The sequence below is a fragment of the Dipodomys merriami genome, unplaced genomic scaffold (genome assembly GCF_024711535.1).
Source record: "Dipodomys merriami isolate MVZ:Mamm:240054 unplaced genomic scaffold, mDipMer1.0.p SCAF_5, whole genome shotgun sequence".
Lineage (NCBI taxonomy): Eukaryota > Metazoa > Chordata > Mammalia > Rodentia > Heteromyidae > Dipodomys > Dipodomys merriami.
Window position 1 is genome coordinate 76,913,474 of NW_027206068.1, and position 21,305 is coordinate 76,934,778.

General features: G+C 50.2%; 1 protein-coding gene across 2 annotated transcripts in view; it reads left to right on the forward strand.

Annotated features, from left to right (window-relative positions):
* Positions 1–21,305, forward strand: part of Dpp6 (dipeptidyl peptidase like 6) — a 648,628-nt gene that overhangs the window by 66,294 nt on the left and 561,029 nt on the right. Inside the window, exon 1 of one of the 2 annotated variants that reach the window (XM_069997171.1) lies at positions 3,489–3,719. The exons of the other annotated variant lie outside the window; for it this stretch is intronic. Within the exon in view, the coding sequence (XP_069853272.1) occupies positions 3,669–3,719 (51 nt within the window). The 5' untranslated portion in view covers positions 3,489–3,668. Of the gene's footprint in view, positions 1–3,488; positions 3,720–21,305 lie in introns of those variants that run through there. 2 annotated transcript variants of the gene reach the window in all.

Genomic DNA, 21,305 nt, shown 5'->3' on the forward strand with positions numbered 1-21,305 from the left:
AGTCAATGGTCCACCTCCATTGTACAGCCGTGGTATGAATTTGTTTCCAGCTCTTGGTAAGGTGCCAAGGTATCATTGTGAAGAAGATGATGTGAGTGGAGGGTTTAGATGCACATCCTGCTCTTGCCCTGACTCCGCCCTTCCACCTGCCCCTGAGCCCCTGTCCATCTGTACCCCTGGCACTGGAAGCCAGCCTGGCGCTTTGGGGTTATGTGGCCGGTATCTCTCTCATCCTTGGAAAACCAGAGGAGAACCCTGCTAGCTCTTTGTGCATGGGTCTGCTGTGGCCCCTCCTCTTTGAAGCCTTGGCTTTGGTGTACCCATTGCCACAGGACTTGACAGCGCTGGGGCTCACTGGACCCCGTATGTACTGCCCGTCTGCCTCTGTGCAGTAGCACATCCTAACGGGTTATGGCGCCCCACAGTAGGCTCTGCATTCCCAGGACTCCTTGTCCCTGGGGCCTGGCCTGTTTTCATTGGCTCAGGGACATGCCTGTCAGCAGATGGTCCTTGCGCAGGCATTCCTGCTCCTGGCACAAGCACCCCACTGGCACCCAGCACCACAGCACTACCGTTACCATTGTGATGAATATTGTTTACCTGCTACCTTCCGTTAGGCACCATGAGACCCTCAAAGACAGGGACAGGGTTTGATAAACAGGCCTAGCACCTATCACTGGAGTCAACCGCACAACTTCATTGGTGGAATTTCTGAATGGATGAAGAGAGGGGAGGACAATTTGGTCTACACCTTTTTCCAAGCCAGCAGCAGCAGCAGCAGGGTGCATTTGGCAAAATAAGCACTGCCCAATCTCACTTTTTTTTTCTCCAATGGTAGATATTTCCTTGAAAATGTATATATGAATTAAATTGGTGAGCAAGTGGTGTCCCCGGGCAGGAATGTCAGGATTCAGAATAGCTGCTCCCGGTGCCCATGCCTCGCTGACTTCCTCTTCACCAGATTGGGAGCTTCCCGTGTGGTTCCCTGAGGGTGGAGTTCCTCAGTCCACCTCCGTGCACTTCCACGTCCGGTGGTAATGAGTGAGATGCGCACGCCGGCTAGTGCATGAGGAATCCATTCTTGCTGTAACCATCGCCTGATCTCAAATGTGAACCAGAATGTTTTGCCAAAAGTTTCCACTTCAATGAAAGCTATTTTAATCCAAACAGACACTGATGCCAGCAATCCATAAACTGAGAATGAGGTGGAAGTTCAGGCAGAGCCAGAGGCTGCGGCCCCTCCTCACAGAGCCTGCTGGGCTCCGCAGCTGCCCACATGTGAGCCAGCCCTCACTGCTGGCAACTGAGGCAGCAGAAACCCCCTGCCCAGAGAGACGCAGGAGAGACGCCCTTTCCACACTACTGGAAAGAAAACAGAGGAGAGCCAACACCCATCCATAAGTATGAGAAGTACATCCGTGTCTGCCAGCGTGCGAACATCGATTCCGCCCCTCTTCTGAGGTATCAAGCCACGGGACCAGTGGGGCCCTTGGAGGGGATGGAGTTTGGATGAGGTCACATGGGTGGGGGGCCCTGGGAGAAGAGGAAGAGGAGCCAGGCCGAATCTGAGCTCTCTTCCCACACGTGCCTGCATGCACGACTTGGACACTCTTCAGAGTGTGTCCCTCCATGCACAGCTGCTTGATCTCCAACTTCCCAACCTCCAGAACCTTGGGCTGAATATGCCTTTATTCTTTATGCACTACTGTCTCTGCCATGTTCTGTCAAGCAACAGGAAAAGAACTAAGTTTCCTTCGGGTTCTGAAGCCATTATTTCCTAATCTAATTTATGATCTCAAATGAATATGGAAATTGAGAGCCATACTAGTTCAGTCCCCCTTCCCCCACATTCCTGCCTTATGTCTCGCATCCCATGTGTTGATGGCGACTTTGGATGTTTTGTTACCCCAGCCAGGACAGATGAGGGAAAATGCATGCTTCCCGAACCAGAGGCAGGCCTGCCTCTTTCTAGGTGATGTGGAATAATGTTCCTTGTGTTTGGTTCATCTGTTCTGCTTATCTCACCAAGCCAGATCACTACTTTATACCCACACACCAAGTGCATGCCTGTGGATGCTTGCATTGCCTATAAATGTATCTGTATACGGGGTACCTTGCTGCACCATGTACATAGGATACAATGTATAATTGTCATAGGATGCACTGTCATATCATGCACAGGATACACCCTCATGTCCTGTATATGGGATGTGCAGGATACATTGTGTTATGCACACATACATGATACATCGCACATACATAATGTATATAGCCAGGGCATTGCGCATTGGAATTACTTAAAACGATCTCCCCCCTCCCCCCTCCCCCCCTTTCTTTTTACTCGGAAGAATTTTTGTGACTATAGAGAAATCGGAAAGGTTTCCCCCCCTCCTGTACCCCCCCCATGTGTCCCTCCCTCATCAGTGGAGCGCACGCACCTGTGAGTTCCAACCTGAAGGGTCCACTGGTTGAAGAACCTCCACGTTTGGGGTCTGGAGCGTCCTGGGTCTGTGGGGGAATGACTTGTCCTCCTGTCTGCCTGTGCACTCGGAGCGCTCCTGCGTCTGGGAGGTCCTGGGGAGAGACTGCTGTTAGGAGTGATTACCTGGAGGTCCCCTGGTCCCACCAGCACATTTAGGGCTGGGGTGGGGTGGTCAGCTGCGGGAGGGGAGGGTACGCAGGCTGGCTGGAGACCCGGAGGGGGCGCAGGCTGGGGGCCAGGTGTGCTTCAAGAGGGACGGGATTCCAACCCTGAGGGGTGAGGTGCTAGGTGCTCGGTGCTCTGTGCTCAGGGATGGAGCTGCGGGGCGGCCTCGGGGAGGGGAGGCGGACCCAAAGTGCAGCCTGAGCAGCATCCATGCCAGCCGCCCCCAGCTCGGTTCCCAGACACGGGGCCATCCTCCCGGAGGAAGTCCTAGCCCAGGGTAGTCTCACGGACGCGGCTCCGCCCGGCGGGCGCCCTCAGGTCGTCGCCATCTCGGCTGTGTGTAGGCCGCGCGTGCGTGGACCGCGCGCCCCGCCCGCCGCGGAGGGGGCGTCCCCCGCCCCCCGAGGGCGCTCGGCGGGGGCCCTGGCCGCTCGCACGTTCGGCTGGCTTAACCTTGCGGCAGCCGGACGCGGCCGGGGGTTCGGATCCAACACCCAGGGCGCGCGTGCACGCGTTCGCACACACCCACGCGCGCGTGCACGTGTAAGCACGCGCGCACACACGCGGCTCGCCGTGTGGCCTCCCGGGGACCAGGAAGGCGACCGCTGCGCCCCACGCCGCCAACCCCGGGGGCGCCGGCAGCCCGGCCTGCGCCCCGGGTCCCCCGTGCGCCCCGCGCGCGCGCGAGGGCGGCGGCCCTGGCGGCTCCCAGTGCGGTGACGGGGGCCGGTGGACACGCACGCGGCTGCCGCCCGGCTTTCCATTGAGAGCCGCGCCCCCGCCGCTCGGCCCCTCCCGCCCTCCTCCTGTCGCCCTCCCCTCCCGGCTGGGCAGAGTTGGTTCCTGTGCGAGCGGCCGGAGCAGTGGCCGGCGCGGAGCCGGCGACACCCAGACCTTGAAGGGCTTCTTCCTTTCCGCGAGGAGCCCTCCCCGCCCGGCCAGCCGCTCTCCGCCCGCAGGCTCCCCGGACCATGGATTAAGTTCCCCGGGCGGGCGCGGCGGGATTCACACTGGGGGCAGCATGAAGGAGAAGGCGATGATCAAGACGGCGAAGATGCAGGGCAATATGATGGTGAGTGCCTGCGCCCGGGCGCCGGGCGGGCCGGGGGGCCTCGGCGGCCCGGGGGCTCTGGGGGGGCCGGGGGGCCTCGGCGGGCCGGGGGCTCTGGGGGGGCCGGGGGGCCTCGGCGGGCCGGGGGCTCTGGGGGGGCCGGGGGGCCTCGGCGGGCCGGGGGCGCCGGGCGGGCCGGGGGGCCTCGGCGGGCCGGGGGCTCTGGGGGGGCCGGGGGGCCTCGGCGGACCCGGGGCCCTGGAGGGGCTGGGGACCCTCGAGGCGGCAGCGATCGCGGGCTGGGGGCGTCGTCCCCGACCCCCGTTCCCAGGGCGCCGCGCTTCCCCCTCTCCCTCCCCAGCCGACCCGGGGGGATGGTTGCGAGGGGAACTTGGGGGCTTCCCCGCGGCTCTCCCGAGGGGAGCGGCTGTGAGTGCTGCAGCCCGCGCCGCCCTCCGCGGGTCCGGCCGCGAGTTCTAAGCGAGCCTGGGGAGTGTTCGGGAGATGCGGGGAGAAAGGACCGGGCGGCCCGGGGCAGCGCGGCGGGTGTGCCCACGCCGGCCCGGGGCTCGAGCCGGAGACCTGTTGGGGTTTGGGGAACCTCTAGTCCGTGCGCTCCGGCGGCTCAGGAAGTGGCCCCGAGGGCGGGGTCCTGGCCCCCAGGCCGGGGAGATGGCTCCTCCAAAAAGCCCGGTCTGCGGGGCGGGGAGACGGCGGCTCACCTCCCCTGTCGCCTCGGGTCCCTGCTCGGGCCGCAGGCCGAGGAGGCAGGCGCTGGCCACTTTGCTAACTTGAGCACAGGGCGCCCCGCCCTTCCAGGAGATCGCCCTGGCCGCTCCTGGCCTCCCAGCCGGCGGTGCCCGCCCTCCGGTTCCCAGAGCCCGGGGCTTGGCACAGGGGTCGGGGCGCCGGCGCGGGCATCGGCTGGCAAGGAGGAGCGCGCCGAGGTTGCCATCTTGTTCGGTGGATGTGTGCCCGCCGGTGTTTATTTGGGTGATGGTTAACCCTTTGTGTGGTGCTGCGGGATGAGGGTTCCGTTCTGTGGGAGACAGGCGCTGAGGTGCTCGGGAAGGCTCCAGGGCGAATGGAGTGGGAGAATTCCTCCAGGCAAGGTCCAGAGTTGTTTATGAGAAAGTGGGCTGGGACTTGGGGTTGTGAGAGAGGGGGAGCAGTCTGTGTTAGAGCCTCCCTTTACACCGCGAGAGACAAGACATAATTTGTTTTGACTCAACAAAAATATTCCAGGCTGACGGAGCCACACCCATGGCTGGGTACCTGTTGCTGGACACAGAGGGGCTGTGGATGGTTCAGAACTTGACTCCTGCTGTGTTCACGTAGGTCCCCGAGGGCCGAGATCAGGGGGACAGGACTGAGAGACCCCTGCCCTCCACCAGCCCAAGGGGCCTGTTGGGTCTGAAGGGTGTTTGGCTGGCTGACGGGTTGCTGGTTTATGAAAATCCATTTGCTTTACTGATTCTCCGACCCTCTTTGTAGGCATGACTCTGTTCAGTATACTTTTTTAATGTGCTAGAAAAGGGCAGAAAAGTATATAGAGAGATGTTTTTCAGGGGCTTGCCACCTGTGTCTGTAATTCCTTTCCCTTCTGACACAATGTGTTCCTAAAACTTACACATCTGGGACAGAGAGTAAAGAGAGGATTCAGATCGGTCCTAAGATTGGGGTGCATTATCGATGATTTGTACATAACTCTCTAATCAAGCATGTGCACTCACTGCTTCTATGGTATGTCGTGGAATAGCAGCATCTCCGTATTGCATCTTTATTATAAACTTTTAAAGCCTTCGCTCTCACTTGGACCAGGAGAAACATGGGATGGAAACTTGCCTTGCTTTTAAACACCCGAGCCTTTCTTCAATGGATGAGTGGGTCTCTGCAGTCTGGGTTGAAACTTCTTTGAGATTTCATGTTCTCGGTAAATCTGGCTCCGGTAGAGCAGCCAGCCCCTCACTCACAGCCTTGGCTTGGCAGTTTCATCAGTGGTGTTGAAGACCCGGGCTGGCCTGGGTTACATGACTGGCAGCTGATTAGAATTCAGGTGATATCTGATATTCACCACAAGTATCGCATGATTAATCTGTGCTTCTGACAGTTGAGTTGATGAGTATCTGGCTGGTACAGGAAGTGGAGGGGTGTTTGCTGCTGGGCCGTGTCCCTGCAGAGACAAGTCAGATGCGGCCTGAGTGCTCGAGCTCCTCTGGCTGTCTGGACCTGGTGTGGAGGTGACACGTGAGGGCCACGGGAACAGAGAGACAGCCCGTGGTGGTGGAAATGCCAGGTCATGCACACCGCTGAGCTCATGGCCTTTCTCCCCAGCCAGCCTCTTTCTACCCTGTTAGTACTGCACAACCGTGCCGGTCTCCTGGACCCTCACATTGGCCCAGGGCTTAGCAGTTCAAAGTGCTATTCATATAAAATCTGGATGTGGGTTTGAAGGCTTTTGTTTCTCATTTCAGTTGCATAATTTAGGATGGCAAATGTTCTTTTCTATTCTCGAACTTTATTTTGTGTTAAGCAACAGGTAAAAGACATACTATTGGTGGGGTCAGCTCACAAGTTCTCTTTTACATTTTATGTGTGTCTGGGCACAAGTGTGCTGGTTACTTGGCTTGAACTCAAAGCCTTACACTCTTGCTCTGCTTTTTCCCCCCTGCTGGCACTTTACTGCTTGAGCCACAGCTCTGATTCTGGCTTTTTGCTGGCTAGTTGGAGATTAGAGTCTTTCAGGTTAGTTTGCCCTGTCTGACTTCAAGCCAAGATCCTCAGATCTCAGTCTCCCGAGTAGCTAGGACTATAATCGTTAGCCGCCAGTGCCTGGATTCTCTTTTAATTATTGAGCACAGCCTATCCCATCAACCTCTAGTGAGTGTGTGAACTTGACAAACCGTTCTGTCTTCCATTCAACATGCCAAGAATTAATCAGGATTTCCCATTGTCTCAGAACAAAAAAAAGTAAATGTGTTAAAGTCATATTACTTGATAGCATCTACATTTGCAGGTTCCCAGAGGCACCGGTGTGTGCTTCCACTCCCGTCTTCCTTTATTGTCAGGTGGTTATTTAGTAGGAGCAGTTCCTCTGGCAGTAGGCTCTAGGCTCAGTGGAAAATTTTAATAGCCAAAGGATATTGCTTTCCGTTAAATTTCCCTGCTCGGTCCCTATGAGCTTTTCCTAGACCTCAAATTGCTGAATAAAGGTTGGTTCAAAATAGAAGTCTGAGGATGGCCCTGTAGTCACTGTGCCTGCTGTGCAGGATCTTGGGGTGAATGATGGGCAAGTTGGGCGGGGCAGGCCTCTCATGACCACAGCACTATCTGTGCAGATACGTAACACCAGAGGCCTCTGAGAAACTTGGGTCCTTAAGAATTCTCTGGTTAAGTCAGGCACCAGTGGCTCATGCCTGTCGTCCCAACTACTCAGGAGGCTGAAATTTGAGGATCGCTGTTCAAAGCCAGCCCAGGCAAGAAAGTCCATGAGACTCTGCTCTCCAATTAAACACCAAAAAGTCAAAAGTGGAGCTGTGGCTCAAGGAGTAGAGCACCATCCTATATTGAAAATACTAAGAGACTATGCTCAGGCCTTGGGTTCAAACCCCATTACCAGCACACACACACACACAAAACAATAATAATAAGTCCATGGTTGATTGGTATTGGCTTTAAAAGAAAGTTGCCAATGGGAATTTTTTTTTTTTTTTTTTTTGGTTGTTGGGGCTGAACTCTGGGCCTGAGCTGTCCCTCAGCTCTTCAGCTCAAGGTTAGCACTCTACCACTTGAGCCACAGCGCCACTTCCAGCTTTTTCTGCTCATGTGGTGCTGAGGAATCAAACCCAGGGCCTCATGCATGCGAGGCTAGCAGTCTAGCACTGAGCAACTTTCCAGCCCTGCTCAGGGAAGTTTAAAGTTTTCTCTGTTGTTCCTGGAACTAACTGTAGGCCTGTGGTTATGGATTGGATCTATCTGTAATACTCTGAGTGTAAGCCTTTCAGGATTATTTTCTTCCCCTTCCTATGTTGTGTAAAACTTCTGGATCAGAACTATGCAAAGGGAAGGTTTTCTTTTAGGCCACCAATCTGGGTTGCAGAATCGGAGGAAGCAACAAACAGTCTGCCATGGTGGTTCAGGCATAATGAGCCCAGGCAGAACCCTGGCTCATTGAGGCTTCTGGCCACATAGTGGAGTCTTGATGGGAACAAGCACCTACAACCTAAAGACAGTTCTAGGGCAGTTGCTTCTCACGGAGCAGGCTGCTTAGAAGTGTCACTTCTCTCCTGTGGCCTCCATGGATGCTTGACTTGGCAAGGTAGAACTGGCTCACTCTGAGTGTTTGTCACGGAACTGGAAGAATCAGCCTTCTGAAAGTGGGTTCCAAACATTGCTTTCCAGCTGCTGAGCTCTGAGGTGCCGGGTATGTCTAGGGAGGGATGCTCAAGCTTAGATTTTTGTACCTCTGAGGTGTGATGTCCCTTCAGAAAACCTTCACCCCTGTCACTAGGCTGCTGTGGAAACCTGCGTGGCCCCATGTGTGTGGGAAAACGGGCTGGGGATTAGTCTGTGGCATGCCACGTTCTAGGATTAGGGGATCTTAAATGTCTTAACAGCTACTAAAGTGAAAACATGGAAAGCTGATAGAATAAACAGAAAGAAGTTCTCAAAGCCAGTAACGGGGCCAGCTTCAAACGTTTTATAAAACATCTTAAGTGAAGCTCTAGGGGAGAAGGCCATCTTGTTTCTCTGCAGAGCACAGTGCAGGGTTTTTTTTCCTAATGCATCTTCTGCGTGTGTGAGTTTAGAGATAGAAATAAGCACATGTGTTGTTTGCTACCTGCAGTGTTTCTCCTCCCTGTAACCCATCCTGCTCCCCAATCCCAGGATGTTACAGTTACACTTGTCCACCAGTTGCTCTCTGAACCGTCTGGGTTACTGCCAAGAGGTGTGTTGCATTTCAAAATACTGTCATTGATTATTCACTGCATTGACAATAGTGCCTGGAAAGCACTCCCCTGGGCAAAGCTGAGGGTGGATGGACGGGCCATCCTCGCAGACTGCCCTGCAGAGCCTGGCGGTGCATTCCTGATGGGGCCGCCATCTCGGGTGGGCACTGCCTTCTCTTGCTGTAGGAAAAGGTCCTTCAAGGTCCAATGAATCGGAAAACAGAAAGAAGAAGTCCAGACAGGCAGTGTTCTCCAATTCTATGGTGGTCTTGGGATTTGAACTTAGGATTCTGTACTTGCTAGGCAAACACTCTACCAGCCTACTGCTATCCCTTTTTGCTCAGTGTGTTTTTGAGATAGTCTCACTTCTTTCCTTGGACCATTATGGACCTCTGATCTTATATTTTCCAAGTTGTGGGGATAACAGGTGTTTGCTGCCCTTCCAAGCTTTTCTCTGTTGAGATAGGGCCTTATTAAATTTTCTGCCAAGACTGGCCTTGGAGCCACAATCCTCCTGATTTCTACCTCCTTGGTAGCTGGGATTACAGGTATGACATATGGCTGACATAGGCTGTTTTCCACTTTTATAATAAGAGAAGCATGTGCCCAGTTTAGGAAGTAAACCCTTCTGCCTCCATGACATGTTTTATTTGGGGAGATAGATAAATCTACTCCAGACCAAATCTTCTTTTATTCCCCCTGCACTAGTTTAATAGGCTCAGTAGTGGGAAATTTTTGTGAATTCTTTTGGTTAAGGGAGACAGCCTTATCTGATTGCAAGCTCACATTTTAAAACTGAAGAGCTTCCTCTAGCCTGTGTAGCTCTGCTTCTGTGCTAAGCCAAGAAGACAGGGGTTGATAGAATCTACCAGGACTTTCCTGTTAGTGTCGTGGCTTCCTGCGAGGATGGAAGAAAGGCTTGGGCTCTAGATGGAGGCATTTGAAAAACTCACCTCAGGCAGTGACTCTTAGCAATAACTGGACACAAGACCAGCCTGGAGGCTTTGAGGACTCCAGGGGAGCCCGGGGCCTCTGAGCTGAGAATCGCTGGTTGAGGACCAGGCTTTCCCCATCCTGGCCTTCCCACCCAGCAGGCCCTGTCCTCCAACCAGCACCCCAGGGAATACAGAGTCAAGTGCCCCGCTGCAGGGGCAGGAGGGCTCCGTGGTAGTTCTCTTCTTCTTGCTGATCCGCATGAGAGGCATTGTTTTCCCATGACTGTCATCCAGGCCTAACAATCATGGGTCTTTGGGGAAGTGTTCAATAAAGTCTAGTGTCGCTGGTTGTGGGAAAAGCAGACTTTTTGGACAGACAACACATAGAAAGCATAAATTGAGGGAGAGGTGAGGTGCCAGTGGCAGAGACCCAGGGCAGGTCCCACAATGAGTTCTCTTTGCAATTAACTGTATTTAAAGTCATGCATAGAACCATGCCTATTAGTGGGCTATCCTAGGGTGATTATGCACATGCTCATTTTGTGCAGTGTTTAAATCATGTTAAACCTATCTCTCTCTTCAAGACAATTCACAAAAGACTGTCTTGTAACATGAGTGGATGTTTTTTGTTTTCTTTTGGCTTTCTGGCTTTCTGTACTCAGTTGTGTCTGGGAATGGGAAGAGTGATTGTGTTTGACCAAGCTCAATAATCCAGCTTTTATTCTGCATGAAAGATGACCTACTGCTTGTTTGTGATTCACCTGAAATGAATTTCAAAGTTTCTTTTCTTTTTTGCCAGGGCCTGAACACTGTCCTTGAGCCTCTCTGTGCTCAAATCTAGCGCGCGACCACTTGAGCCATAGCGCTACTTCCAGCTTTTTTTTATGTGGTACTAAGAACTCAGACCCAGGCTAGGCAAGCACTCAACCACTAAGCCAAATTCCCAGCCCCATGAATTTCAAACTTTACAGAGCAAGTAGACACCAGGTAGGGAAGTGAGGCTTTGGTTTAAGTGTAGAGCCCTAGCCTTGAGCAAAAAAGTTCTGGGATAGTGCCCAGGCCTGGAGTTCAAGCCCCAGGACTGACAAAAAAGAAAAAGTAGACGTCAAGGCATTAGGTATAACATAAGTGAGGACTGCGGGGACCAGTAGGAGAAGTTCTAGAATTTTCCATGTTTATGAGTGGCCCATGTGGGCAGTTCCCAGGACCTTAGTTTCCCTCTGTGTAACGTGTAAGAAGTCAATGAGGGGCTGGGGGTTTAGCCCAGCGGAAGGGTGCCCGCCCAGCACGCGCAAGGCCCTGGGTTCGGTCCTCAGCCCTGGAAAAACAAAAGAAGTCAATGAGATTGTCACTGAAACCACTTGCAATTGCCCCCCCCCCCAAGCCAAGAGAGAACTTGTGACTTTCTGACTCACTGTGGAAGTCACTGTTCCTGACCCACACACCATCTTCTCCTCAGCAGTCTGCCAGTGTGCTGATGAAGAAAAGAAAGAATTAATATGCCCCAAAGATGCAAAATCTACAGCCATCAGTCCACACCCATGATGACCCAGGCAGAGTTGTGACTGGCATGTGTTGTATAAGATGTACTTACAGACACACATGCACATGTATATGTGCAATACAGACACACACACACATGCACACACAAACACACACTCCTCTGAGGCCTACCCACTGCAACTACAACCCGTACCTAGCCCACTCCAGTACACCTGCTGACCAACTGGGGAAGATTTTGTGTAGCGAGCAATCACCTTGATTGTTTGACTCACTTGGCTGGTACATAAAAATAGCTGGGCTAGGACAAAGCGGCAGTGCCAGGGATGTTCTGGTTTCCCTCTGGTGTTACTCATCTGTGAAAATGAAAGTGAACGGCTGGCTGGCCCGGCTGGGCAGGAGCTGACTGGCGGAAGACCAGCAGGCCTGCGGTAATTGTGGGATGGGTACCACTGGGGAGAGGCCGGGGATTCTCCTCCTCCTCTCCATTGTCCCCCCCCCCCTCCCACTGGACATATCGTTTTATGTCCTAATTCTTGTTTTGTGATTTTGGTTACGTATGAGTAAGACGTTGTTGCATGGTATTCATTTTAGCAAACCAGCTATGAACTTGAGTAAATAACAGTCATTGATTACTACAAAATCTTAACCTAAGAATGGAGCATTTGTCCTTGCCATGGGGTGCATTTGTTCGGGTCAGTTTTATCTTCCTTTTTATCCTGTGTTTGGGGGAAATAAGAACTGACAAATCATCTCCAAGCTTGAAAACCACAATTCTTTCATTCTTACAAAGTCATGTTTATTGTGGTCTACAGTCTCTAGCTAAGACAACAGAAAATTGCGTACCTTTTAAAATATGGTTCATAATTACCTGTAGTGAAAGCTCAACAATTTTATGGTGAAATACTGAACAAGATATGGCTTTCCCTGAAATTTTCTGTTTTTCAGACCAAATCAAATCTCCGGTAAACTTTTCATAAGGGAGTTTTGTTGCTCCTTTCCTTGTTTCAATTTTCTTGTGATTGTGCGCATTGTGCGTATATTTTAAAGAACCGCACACTTTTCATCTGATACATGATCCTATGAATGGCTTACTGTCCCAGAGAGCCTTTCCAACATAAAAAAATAGTTTAAGGCACACTTTTCCCATCTTATTAGACTAACTCATTACATGATCAGAGTAGGCATTATCCTGTTTTTGTGGTTCAAAAAGCAGAGACTTGGAGACTACAGCACGGATGAGTCAGAAGCCCAGGTGCTGACCCACTTCTAGGTCAGGCTCTCTAGTCCACACGAATTCTTCACAAAAGTCTCCCCTTTGCAATCATAACCAGAGGCCTGACAGACAGAATGGGGCGAAGGAACTGTGGATGAGGATCTTCTAGAATGGTGTCCCTTTAGCTGTGTTCCTGTAGGATCTCTAGCCTCTCCTGCAATGCACGCAGGCCCTGGACACTTCTGCCGTGGCCGATGCCCTCCACTTGTTAAGATTTTCCTACAGGGAAGAACAAGAAACCTTCCATTCGATAACAGCAACATTGAGAAATAAAAATAGACCGACACTTCTGGGACCCACCTGAGCCGTAGGATTAAGTTCTGTTAGGAGCACCTATCCGGACACCGGCAGAGAACACCTTCACGTCCTAAAACCCCGGACGAGTAGGCCTGTGCCTGTGCATGGCCAGTCTCCAGCCCGGTCCTTGCCTGGTCTGCAGGCCACTATTTTTCAGACCCATGGAATTTTACCAAAATGCATTGAGTAGCTCAGCCACATGAACACGATCAGACAGTGCAAATTAAAGTCACTAGGAGAACAGTCCCGAGGGGAATCAAGCTTTAAAAATATTTCCAGCAGTACTTCTCACACCGGCAAGGAACACTGGGAGCCCTGTGCTGGGAACAATTAAAACTCTGAACAGAATTGAAGATCTTTTTATCTTCTGACTGGGCCATTTCGCTCGCACCCGGCCCAGAGCGATCCACACAGCTGCCGTCCCAAGACACACGCCCAAGAACACCTGCCGCAGAGTGGTATGGAATGCCTTTGAACCAGAACCATTCGGCAGAATAATGAGTTAATAGATTTGTGGTTGTATTAGATAATGGGGTAATAGACAATAGCAAAAATGAATGGCTTCACACTCAATGACACAGAAATGTTCTCAAACATGAGGTTGAACAAAGGAAACCAGGCCTGAAAGAATGTTATGAGCATTACATTTACAAGCTACCAAACCAGAAGAAGTGAGAGCATTTTGTTAAATGCTACCAAGGTAGTAGTATCCCTAACAGGACTGATACAGTTTTAGAAAAACCCTGGGAATTGTGACCATTCAACTACCACTTGGGGCTGTCTGCTGGAGATGGCCAAGCTTGTGCCAGGGAGGTGTCCATGGGGACTTCCAGAGGGAGGGGTGGATTCCAATCCTGACCAGGGTGAGGTTTGCACCAGCGGCTTTGCTGTGTCTGAGCGCAAACATTTGGTGTATTCTTGTGTATCCGCCTTGGGCGTCTCCTGGGCGACTGTCCTGTTATGTCTGTGGTGAGCACAGCCACACTTCCTATATGGAGAAATTGGCAGGAGAAGAGACTCCGTGTGTGTGCATATGTGTGTGAAGGCAGGGTTGTGCTTCCAGACACAACCTTGTGCATGCTGCCCTGTGGAAGCCAGAGGTGCCCACGGAGGGAGAAGGCGGGTGGTCTGAAGGCTGGCTGGGCAGGAATCATGGCCAAGGCAGGTACACTCAAAGAGGACAGATACACCAAGGTCCCAGGAGAGCCTTTGAATCCCCAGCTGTGGGAGGAAGCTGGGGCGGTCTCACGGTGGCAGCAGTGACCCTCCACAAGAAGCAGTGTTGGCAAGGAGAGGTTGTGAACAAACCCAGGTGGAGAAACCCAACTTCATGTATATTGGAATCAAAGGTTTTGCCAGGCTCAGACGCCATCTGCAATAGTTCCTCCCCGATAAAGGATGCTCCACCATGCTGACAGCTACACAGATTTTACTTAGATCCCTCGTTCTAATAACTTTCTGGTCGTTTCTTGCCTTCTTAATAGTTGGCTTTTTGAAATATTGCCAATGATTTCTCATTGAAAATGAAGGTCCTGGACTTCCATTATTGTTTAGAACCACAGTTAGGCATAAAATCAAGGGTGAATGAAATCTCTTTATTATTATCTCCTCTTTCATTATTTCTTCTCCTCCTCTTCTACCACTTCCTCCTCCTCCTCTTCCTCCTCCTCCTCCTCTTCCTCTTCCTCCTCCTCCTCTTCTTTCTCTTCCTCTTTCTCTTCCTCTTCTTCCCCTTCCTCCTCTTCCTCTTCTTCCTCTTCCTCCCCCTCCTCTTCTTCTTCCTCCTCCTCCTCTTCCTCCTCCTCTTCTTCTTCCTCCTTCTCCTCCTCCTCCTCCTCTTCCTCTTCCTTTTCTTAAAAATCTGATACTCCAGGAAAGGTTTATGTTCTTACCCAGTCTTGTGAAGTAGACAGCCTGGTCATCTCCAATCTTTCATCCAGCCATTATCACTGACTAAAGGAAATAATTACTGGGCTCTAATGAGTCAGGCGACGGCTGGCTGAGAAATGGGATGGGTCTCCCTCTTTTCTCCACATTTCAGTGGTTTTGTTTTGTCTCAAAGAGTATTCTTTCCCTGGTCAACATGGTCAGAAGAATGAGAAAGGCTATTTTTATATGTACAGTGATTTAACAAAGTCAAGTCTTGGAGTGTGAATATTCTGAGTTCTCCCAGGACCTGGAACATAGCTGCTTATACGACACTACAGTCGACTGTGATTTGAACCCTCTCTGCTGCTCAGCTCATGGAGTCATGCCCCAGAGGCTGAATCATTCGCTGAAGTTGAAGTCATCAGATGCCACTGCCTCCCCTGTGTGTGTGCACACATACAGAGGCACATGCAGGTGTATAGTAGTGTGCATTTTCACACTCAGGAGTCCAAACTGTGTATCCTTCTCATTAGGATTGTTTAAGACCCTTATGATCTAACCTTGAAAACAAAGCATGAGCTGGAAGTAACTTGGCACTGATGCCCAGGTTCCAGCTAGTCTGCAATCAACACTGATCAAGGATGTCACCATCACCTGGTGCTGAGGGCTGGACCAATGTCTCTCAGAGCCTCCTGCATTGAAGGCCTGGTCCTCAGACTGTGGCGCTCCTGGGGGCGGGGCCTGCTTGGTGCGGGCCCTGCTGGGAGGAGGTTAGGTCCTTGGCTCTGGATGGTGATAGTGGAACTTGGGCCTGTTGTTTCTTTATTAGCTTCCTGGTCCCTCTTAGGAGAGGACTTCCTCCTCCACCCTCTCCCACCCTCACTCAGCACTGCCAGGTACATGTCAGAGCCCCCTTGGGGGGATAACCTCAAAAGGAAGACCTCGTCCCAACTGACAGCCTCACCACACAGAAGGGAAAGAAAGGAGTGGTATTACTGAGTGAGCATTGATTGGCTTTGGTGGCCCTCCTAGACAATCTGGTCCAGAGGTCCCAAAGGCGGGATGTAGCAATACAGGCTGAGGCACAACCAATACATGCTGATGTGTGTAAGACTCACTAGAAAGGAAACCACCGCATGGTTCAGGCAGAAAAGAGTTTATTGGGGGCAGGGTGAGGGGCAAACTGCAGGTCTGCATGAGTAGGAGGTGCACTGAGACAGGAGGAAGGAAAAAGAGAACAAGAAGAGGGGACTGGTGTTGAGCAGAATTATCCATGGAAAGGTGGGAGGAGGGACCACAGCAGATACAGAAGTGATCTCAGAGCCTGGTGAACCTTTCCCTCTCCGAGGGAGGCGTGGCAGGGTGTTTCAGGAAGTGACCTCAGAGCCTGGTGTGCTTTGCTGACTCAAAGTCAGGTGATTCCTGGTTTCAGGCAGTTGAAGAGGGAAGAAGCTGTTCTCCCTGGCAGACCTAACAATGTGTATGCGTAGATGAGGTCACTTTTGCAACTTGGAGTGTGCTGACAATTCCAGGAAAACCTGTAGGAAGACAGGATATCTCCTTTGAGGAATGTATTCAAAGAAATGGCACCTGGGATCTCAAGACAGACATTTGTAAAGGACAGAGAAAGAACTGCAATAAAAGTTTTGTGGGTATAGATAGGGTCTCTCTTTCCCTGTTTTTAACTAGGGGAAAGTACCTCTTATTTTCAATTCTAAGAGTGCCATGACTGACTTCCTTCCTTCCCTCCCTCCCTCCCTCCCTCCCCCCCTCCTTCCTTCCTTCCTTTTTTCTTCCTTCCTTCCTTCCTTCCTTCCTTCCTTCCTTCCTTCCTTCCTCTTCCTTCCTTCCTTACTTCCTTCTTTCATTTTTTTTCTTCTTCCTAGCTTTATCTGTGGCATGCTTTTTGGGAGCAAGGAAGTCTAGGGGCTGTGTCCCCCAGATAATTTTACTTTCTTAATGTAATCATTCCATTCTACGTTTAATTCACTAAAAAGTGCTTATATGGCTAGAATTGGGGTCAAAGGGACGCCTTTCATATTTGAGTTTCATAATTAAGGAAGAATGGGGTATTTCCTCTAATGTTTACTTTTTGGCTGTGATTATTTAAAGTGGGTCATGTGTTTAGACATCTAGGAAATGTTAATTAGTGCAGATGAGGTTCCCAGTTCTGAAAGCTAACCACAAAGGCTTTTTTTAAAAAAATCATCTTCTTTTTTAATACATATAAAAGAGATAATGTTAAAATGCTCTTATGCAAATTTTTGAATTCCCTGTTACATTAACAATGCTAATGAGAGTTAATGCATTCCTACTGCTTCTGTGAGATCTGAAGTATTCAAAGTGCTCCAAAATATTTCAGGACCACCTTGCAACTATATGGGGAGTGGAATTTTCCATGGAGTTGATGAGTTTCTTAATAAGGGAACAGTGCTGGGTGTGAGAGGTACAGAAGAGGTGGAAAGTCAGTGTGGTGCAACAGGGTTCCAGGGACTGAGCCTGGTTCCTGCCTGGCATACGGTGATGATGGACACCGTGTCTGAGGTGGTCACAAAGCCATGAAGGAGCACAGACCCACCGGGGTTGTGGCTTATCACCTGCTGGTGAGAACGAAGAATCCCCCCAGGGAGCTTTTACTGCCATTTAGAATCTTGGCAGACAATTTTTTGCTTAGGTTAATTTGAGTTGTCCTTTAGTCTCAGCACAGTGTATAGTATTCTAGAAGAATTCCTGATCCCTTCAACCTAGTTTTCTTTACTGCTTCCTGGACTGACTGGATAACAAACACAGAGAGAGGCCTGTGTAGCAACCCAATAGTTTAGTCACTGTAAAAAAAAAAGCGGGGAGGAGGGTTGGGTGTGGGGAAATTCACACTTAGACTTGTAAGGTTCAGAAGTCGAGGGGTAACTGTAAAACAAACTAAAAATAGATAACAGAAGCAAAAGAAAGCAGATTTACTAATATCCAAACACTAGAATCAAAAGGCATGTGAAACTCTTGAAGAGTCAGATAGTGGAGACCTCCATACCCTCTCACAGGTCAGGAGGAAGTGGGGTTTGTGAGGAGGAAGTGGGGATTGTGAGGAGGAAGTGGGGTTTGTGAGGAGGAAGTGGGGATTGTGAGGAGGAAGTGGGGATTGTGAGGAGGAAGTGGGGTTTGTGAGGAGGAAGTGGAGTTTGTGAGGAGGAAGTGGGGATTGTGAGGAGGAAGTGGGGATTTTGAGAAGGAAGTGGGGTTTGTGAGTAGGAAGTACAGTTTGTGAGGAGGAAGTGGGGATTGTGAGAAGGAAGTGGGGTTTGTGAGTAGGAAGTACAGTTTGTGAGGAGGAAGTGGGGATTGTGAGGAGGAAGTGGGGATTGTGAGAAGGAAGTGGGGTTTGTGAGTAGGAAGTACAGTTTGTGAGGAGGAAGTAGAGTTTGTGAGGAGGAAGTGGGGATTGTGAGGAGGAAGTGGGGATTGTGAGGAGGGAGTACAGTTTGTGAGGAGGAAGTGGGGATTGTGAGAAGGAAATGGAGTTTGTGAGGAGGAAGTGGGGTCTGGAGGCCATTTAATTTTTTTTTTTTGTCAGTGGGGTTTGAACTCTGGGCGTGGATGCTGTCCCTCAGCTCTTCAGCTCAAGGCTAGTGCTCTACCACTTGAGCCACAGCACCACTTCCAGTTTTCTGGTGGTTTATTGGAGATAAGAGCCTTATAGACTTTCCTGCCCGGGCTGGCTTTGAACTGTGATCCTCAGATCTCAGCCTCCTGAGTAGCTAGGATTACAGGCATGAGCCACTGGAGCCGGCCTGGAGGCCATTTTTAAGGGAAGGAAATGATTTTGGGAAATGAGTGAGTGTTGAGAAAGAAGGGGCGTGGTTAGGCCGGAGTTGCTCATGGCTGTGGATGTGTTGACTTCCATCTCCTCCGCTGCGATGCCAACTGACTCTTCCTCAGTTAGCTGTCAAAGCAACGGCAGTTCTTTGTGGAGTGTGTCTGGTCTGTATGTCAAGAGACAAACTTTAGGAAAAGCTCTTCCTGCATTGGAAGCTGCCGTGGGCTCTCAGTCTGAATGCAGTGCACAGCATGTCTGGTGTTATTCCCTGAGCCCAGCAGGTCTTGCCTAGAATCCCCTCCAGGGATCTTTAGAGTAGACCCAGTTGGAGAAAAATGATTAAAAACAAAATCTCCCAACTCAGAAATCCTCTCCATAAAGAGTGTAGAGACAGAAATGCTTTCATTATTTGGATAAGCATTAAGCAGAATGTAGCACACTTCTAAGGCAATATGCTCAGAGATTGCAAAGACCGAGAAGTATGACGCCCTTAGGAAGTCAGGTAGCTGCAGCCCGTTGAGTCAGGATTTCAGGATAAGCTATACCAGTCCTTAAGTTACAGGGCAGCCTGGTCCTGGGGGTGCCATCACAGCTGCCTTGGCTCCTTATAGGCTTTATCCAAGAGAAAACACACTCTTCCACCTTCCTGGAGTGCTTCCAGAGTACCTGGAGGTCCTGTTGCAAAACAAGGTATTCCGGGACGTTAGCCTCTGGACATTGGAGGCGGGGCTCTCTCCCTTCATACTTGGACTTCAGCATCATGCTGACAAATATGTACATGTTTAATTCTCAAAATGATCCATTTGAAAGAGAGGAAAAAGTGCTTACGACAGATACGTACTTAATGATACAGTGAATAAGGTAAACTCCCCAGGAAAAAGGAAAGGAATACCTTTTTATTTTTCATAAGGCAAATTGAGGTGGTTACTTTCAATTTAGTTTTTTTCTACTTTTAATTTATTTTTACATTTCAGTGACAACCTTTATAAAACGTCCAGGGCACCACCAAAGCCACCCGGCTTTGGAGGAGTCAGCACTTAGAAAGTGCAGCATGGACACTGCCCACTCACAGCACTTGGCAGAACCAAGCACTCAACTAGGCCCTGGCATAACGTGGGGCAGGGCTTTCCTTTCCTGGACTGGGAGCATTGGGTTGTCCAAGATGTTGAGTAGAGGAATGGGTGAGACCACTGGGCACAGGAGGCCAGAGGGCCCAAAGATTCCCAAGCCCGAGGACTTACGTGCTCAGTGCCAACACCTGGCCAGCCAGAGGCAAGCGCTTTTCATGGTGTCCCCCGTACCAGCATAATAGTTTGCAAGTGAGAGGCAAAGAGACTGAATCAGAAAGGTGCCCAGGTCACTTAGATGTCTTTCTGACAGTCAGTCAGTCAGTCTGTCTGTCTGTCTATCTATCTATCTATCTGTCTATCCATCTATCTATCTATCTATCTATCTATCTATCATCTATCTACCTAATATCTAACATTTATCTATATCTATCTAAAACCCATCTTGTTTAGAGAAGGGTCAATTATGTATAAGACAGTCTTAAAGTAATCATTAATAAGAGCCCTTGTATTATATTGACTGAGAGCACATGAGGAATCTCTCCAAGTTTGTCCCACATTCCCCTCACTCAGCTCTGCTCAAGCCTTTGCTTCTTTTCCCTCCTCTTACTCTCTCACTCCACCATCTTTTGACTAGTTGTTGAATTTATGATTTTGCTCCCTTCCTCCCTCTCTCCTATTTTCCTTTTTATCTCCTCTCTCTTTTTCCTCTTTCTTCTCTTTCCTCCCTCTCCTCTTTCATGTTGGTCCTGAGGCTTCAACTCATGGCCTGGGCACTGTCTCTGAGCTTTTTTGTGTTCTACCACTTGAGCCATAAGTCCACTCTGTCTTTTTTGGTGATTAATTGGAGATAAGAGTCTCATGGACTTTCCTGCTCAGTCTGGCTTCAAAACTAATCTTTAGATCTCATAGTAGGTAGGACTACAGGTGTGAGCCGCTGCCTGGCCGAGTGTAGAATCTCTTATTAAAGGAATGCTATTGCTTTTGCATTTAGTACTTTTCTTTATCTATATCCCAGGAAGTCTACAACCTAAGCCTCCTCCTTTCATGCAGGAAGAAGACCTTGGGTGGTGGGGCTTTTTGCTATTTCCTGAAGTTGTCAGTCATCATACCTGACAAAGAGAATATTCCCTGGGTTGGGGCCGTGCATACAAAGAAGTAGACAAGGAAATATTTTACTAAATAAAGGAGAACTCAAGTGAGACTCTTCATGGACTGTCTAGCATCTTTCAGTTCCTTATACTTTTGCTCATTCCCAGGTCCTCATCAGCACACACAGTGCGGGGAGGGCAAAGAATCCCTCCAGTGTCCAGGGTCTGGGTTCGAATCCCACTGGCTTCGTTACTCCCTGCATAGCTGAATGAGTCAGGGGACATTTGCTATTCATTGAAGACTCCCTCCCCTCCCCCGGCCCCTGCCAGGCCCCAAGGCCTGGAGGAGGCAGGAATAGTAGCAGGGCTCAGGTGCTGCTGCTTTTCCATGTGGAGCTGACATTCTAGGGTCAGAGATGGAAGGCCTGCAACGGATCACGCATCCAGTCCCTCACATGCGGGTCCGGCGTGTTCCTCACAAGAAAGTAGATTCATACACTTGCTATATTAACATAGACAACGGAGTGTAGGTTTGGATGTTTTTATCGACAAGAAAGGTGTTTGAAAACTCCTCTCTCTGGAAAGCTATGACAGATAAGAAAGGTGACTTCTTCAATTATTAAAGGAAAAAATAAAAATGTCATAATTAAGAACATGTCACGCAGAAGATGAGATGTCTGTGACTTGACAGTTGTCTACCACAGTGAAGGTTTCAGAGAGAGAAGCATTTAAATGAGATTTAAGGGGAGGCTTGGGTATCTGTGATTTATTCACGCGTTGAGAGAAATATAAGATACTTTCCTGAGACTGGG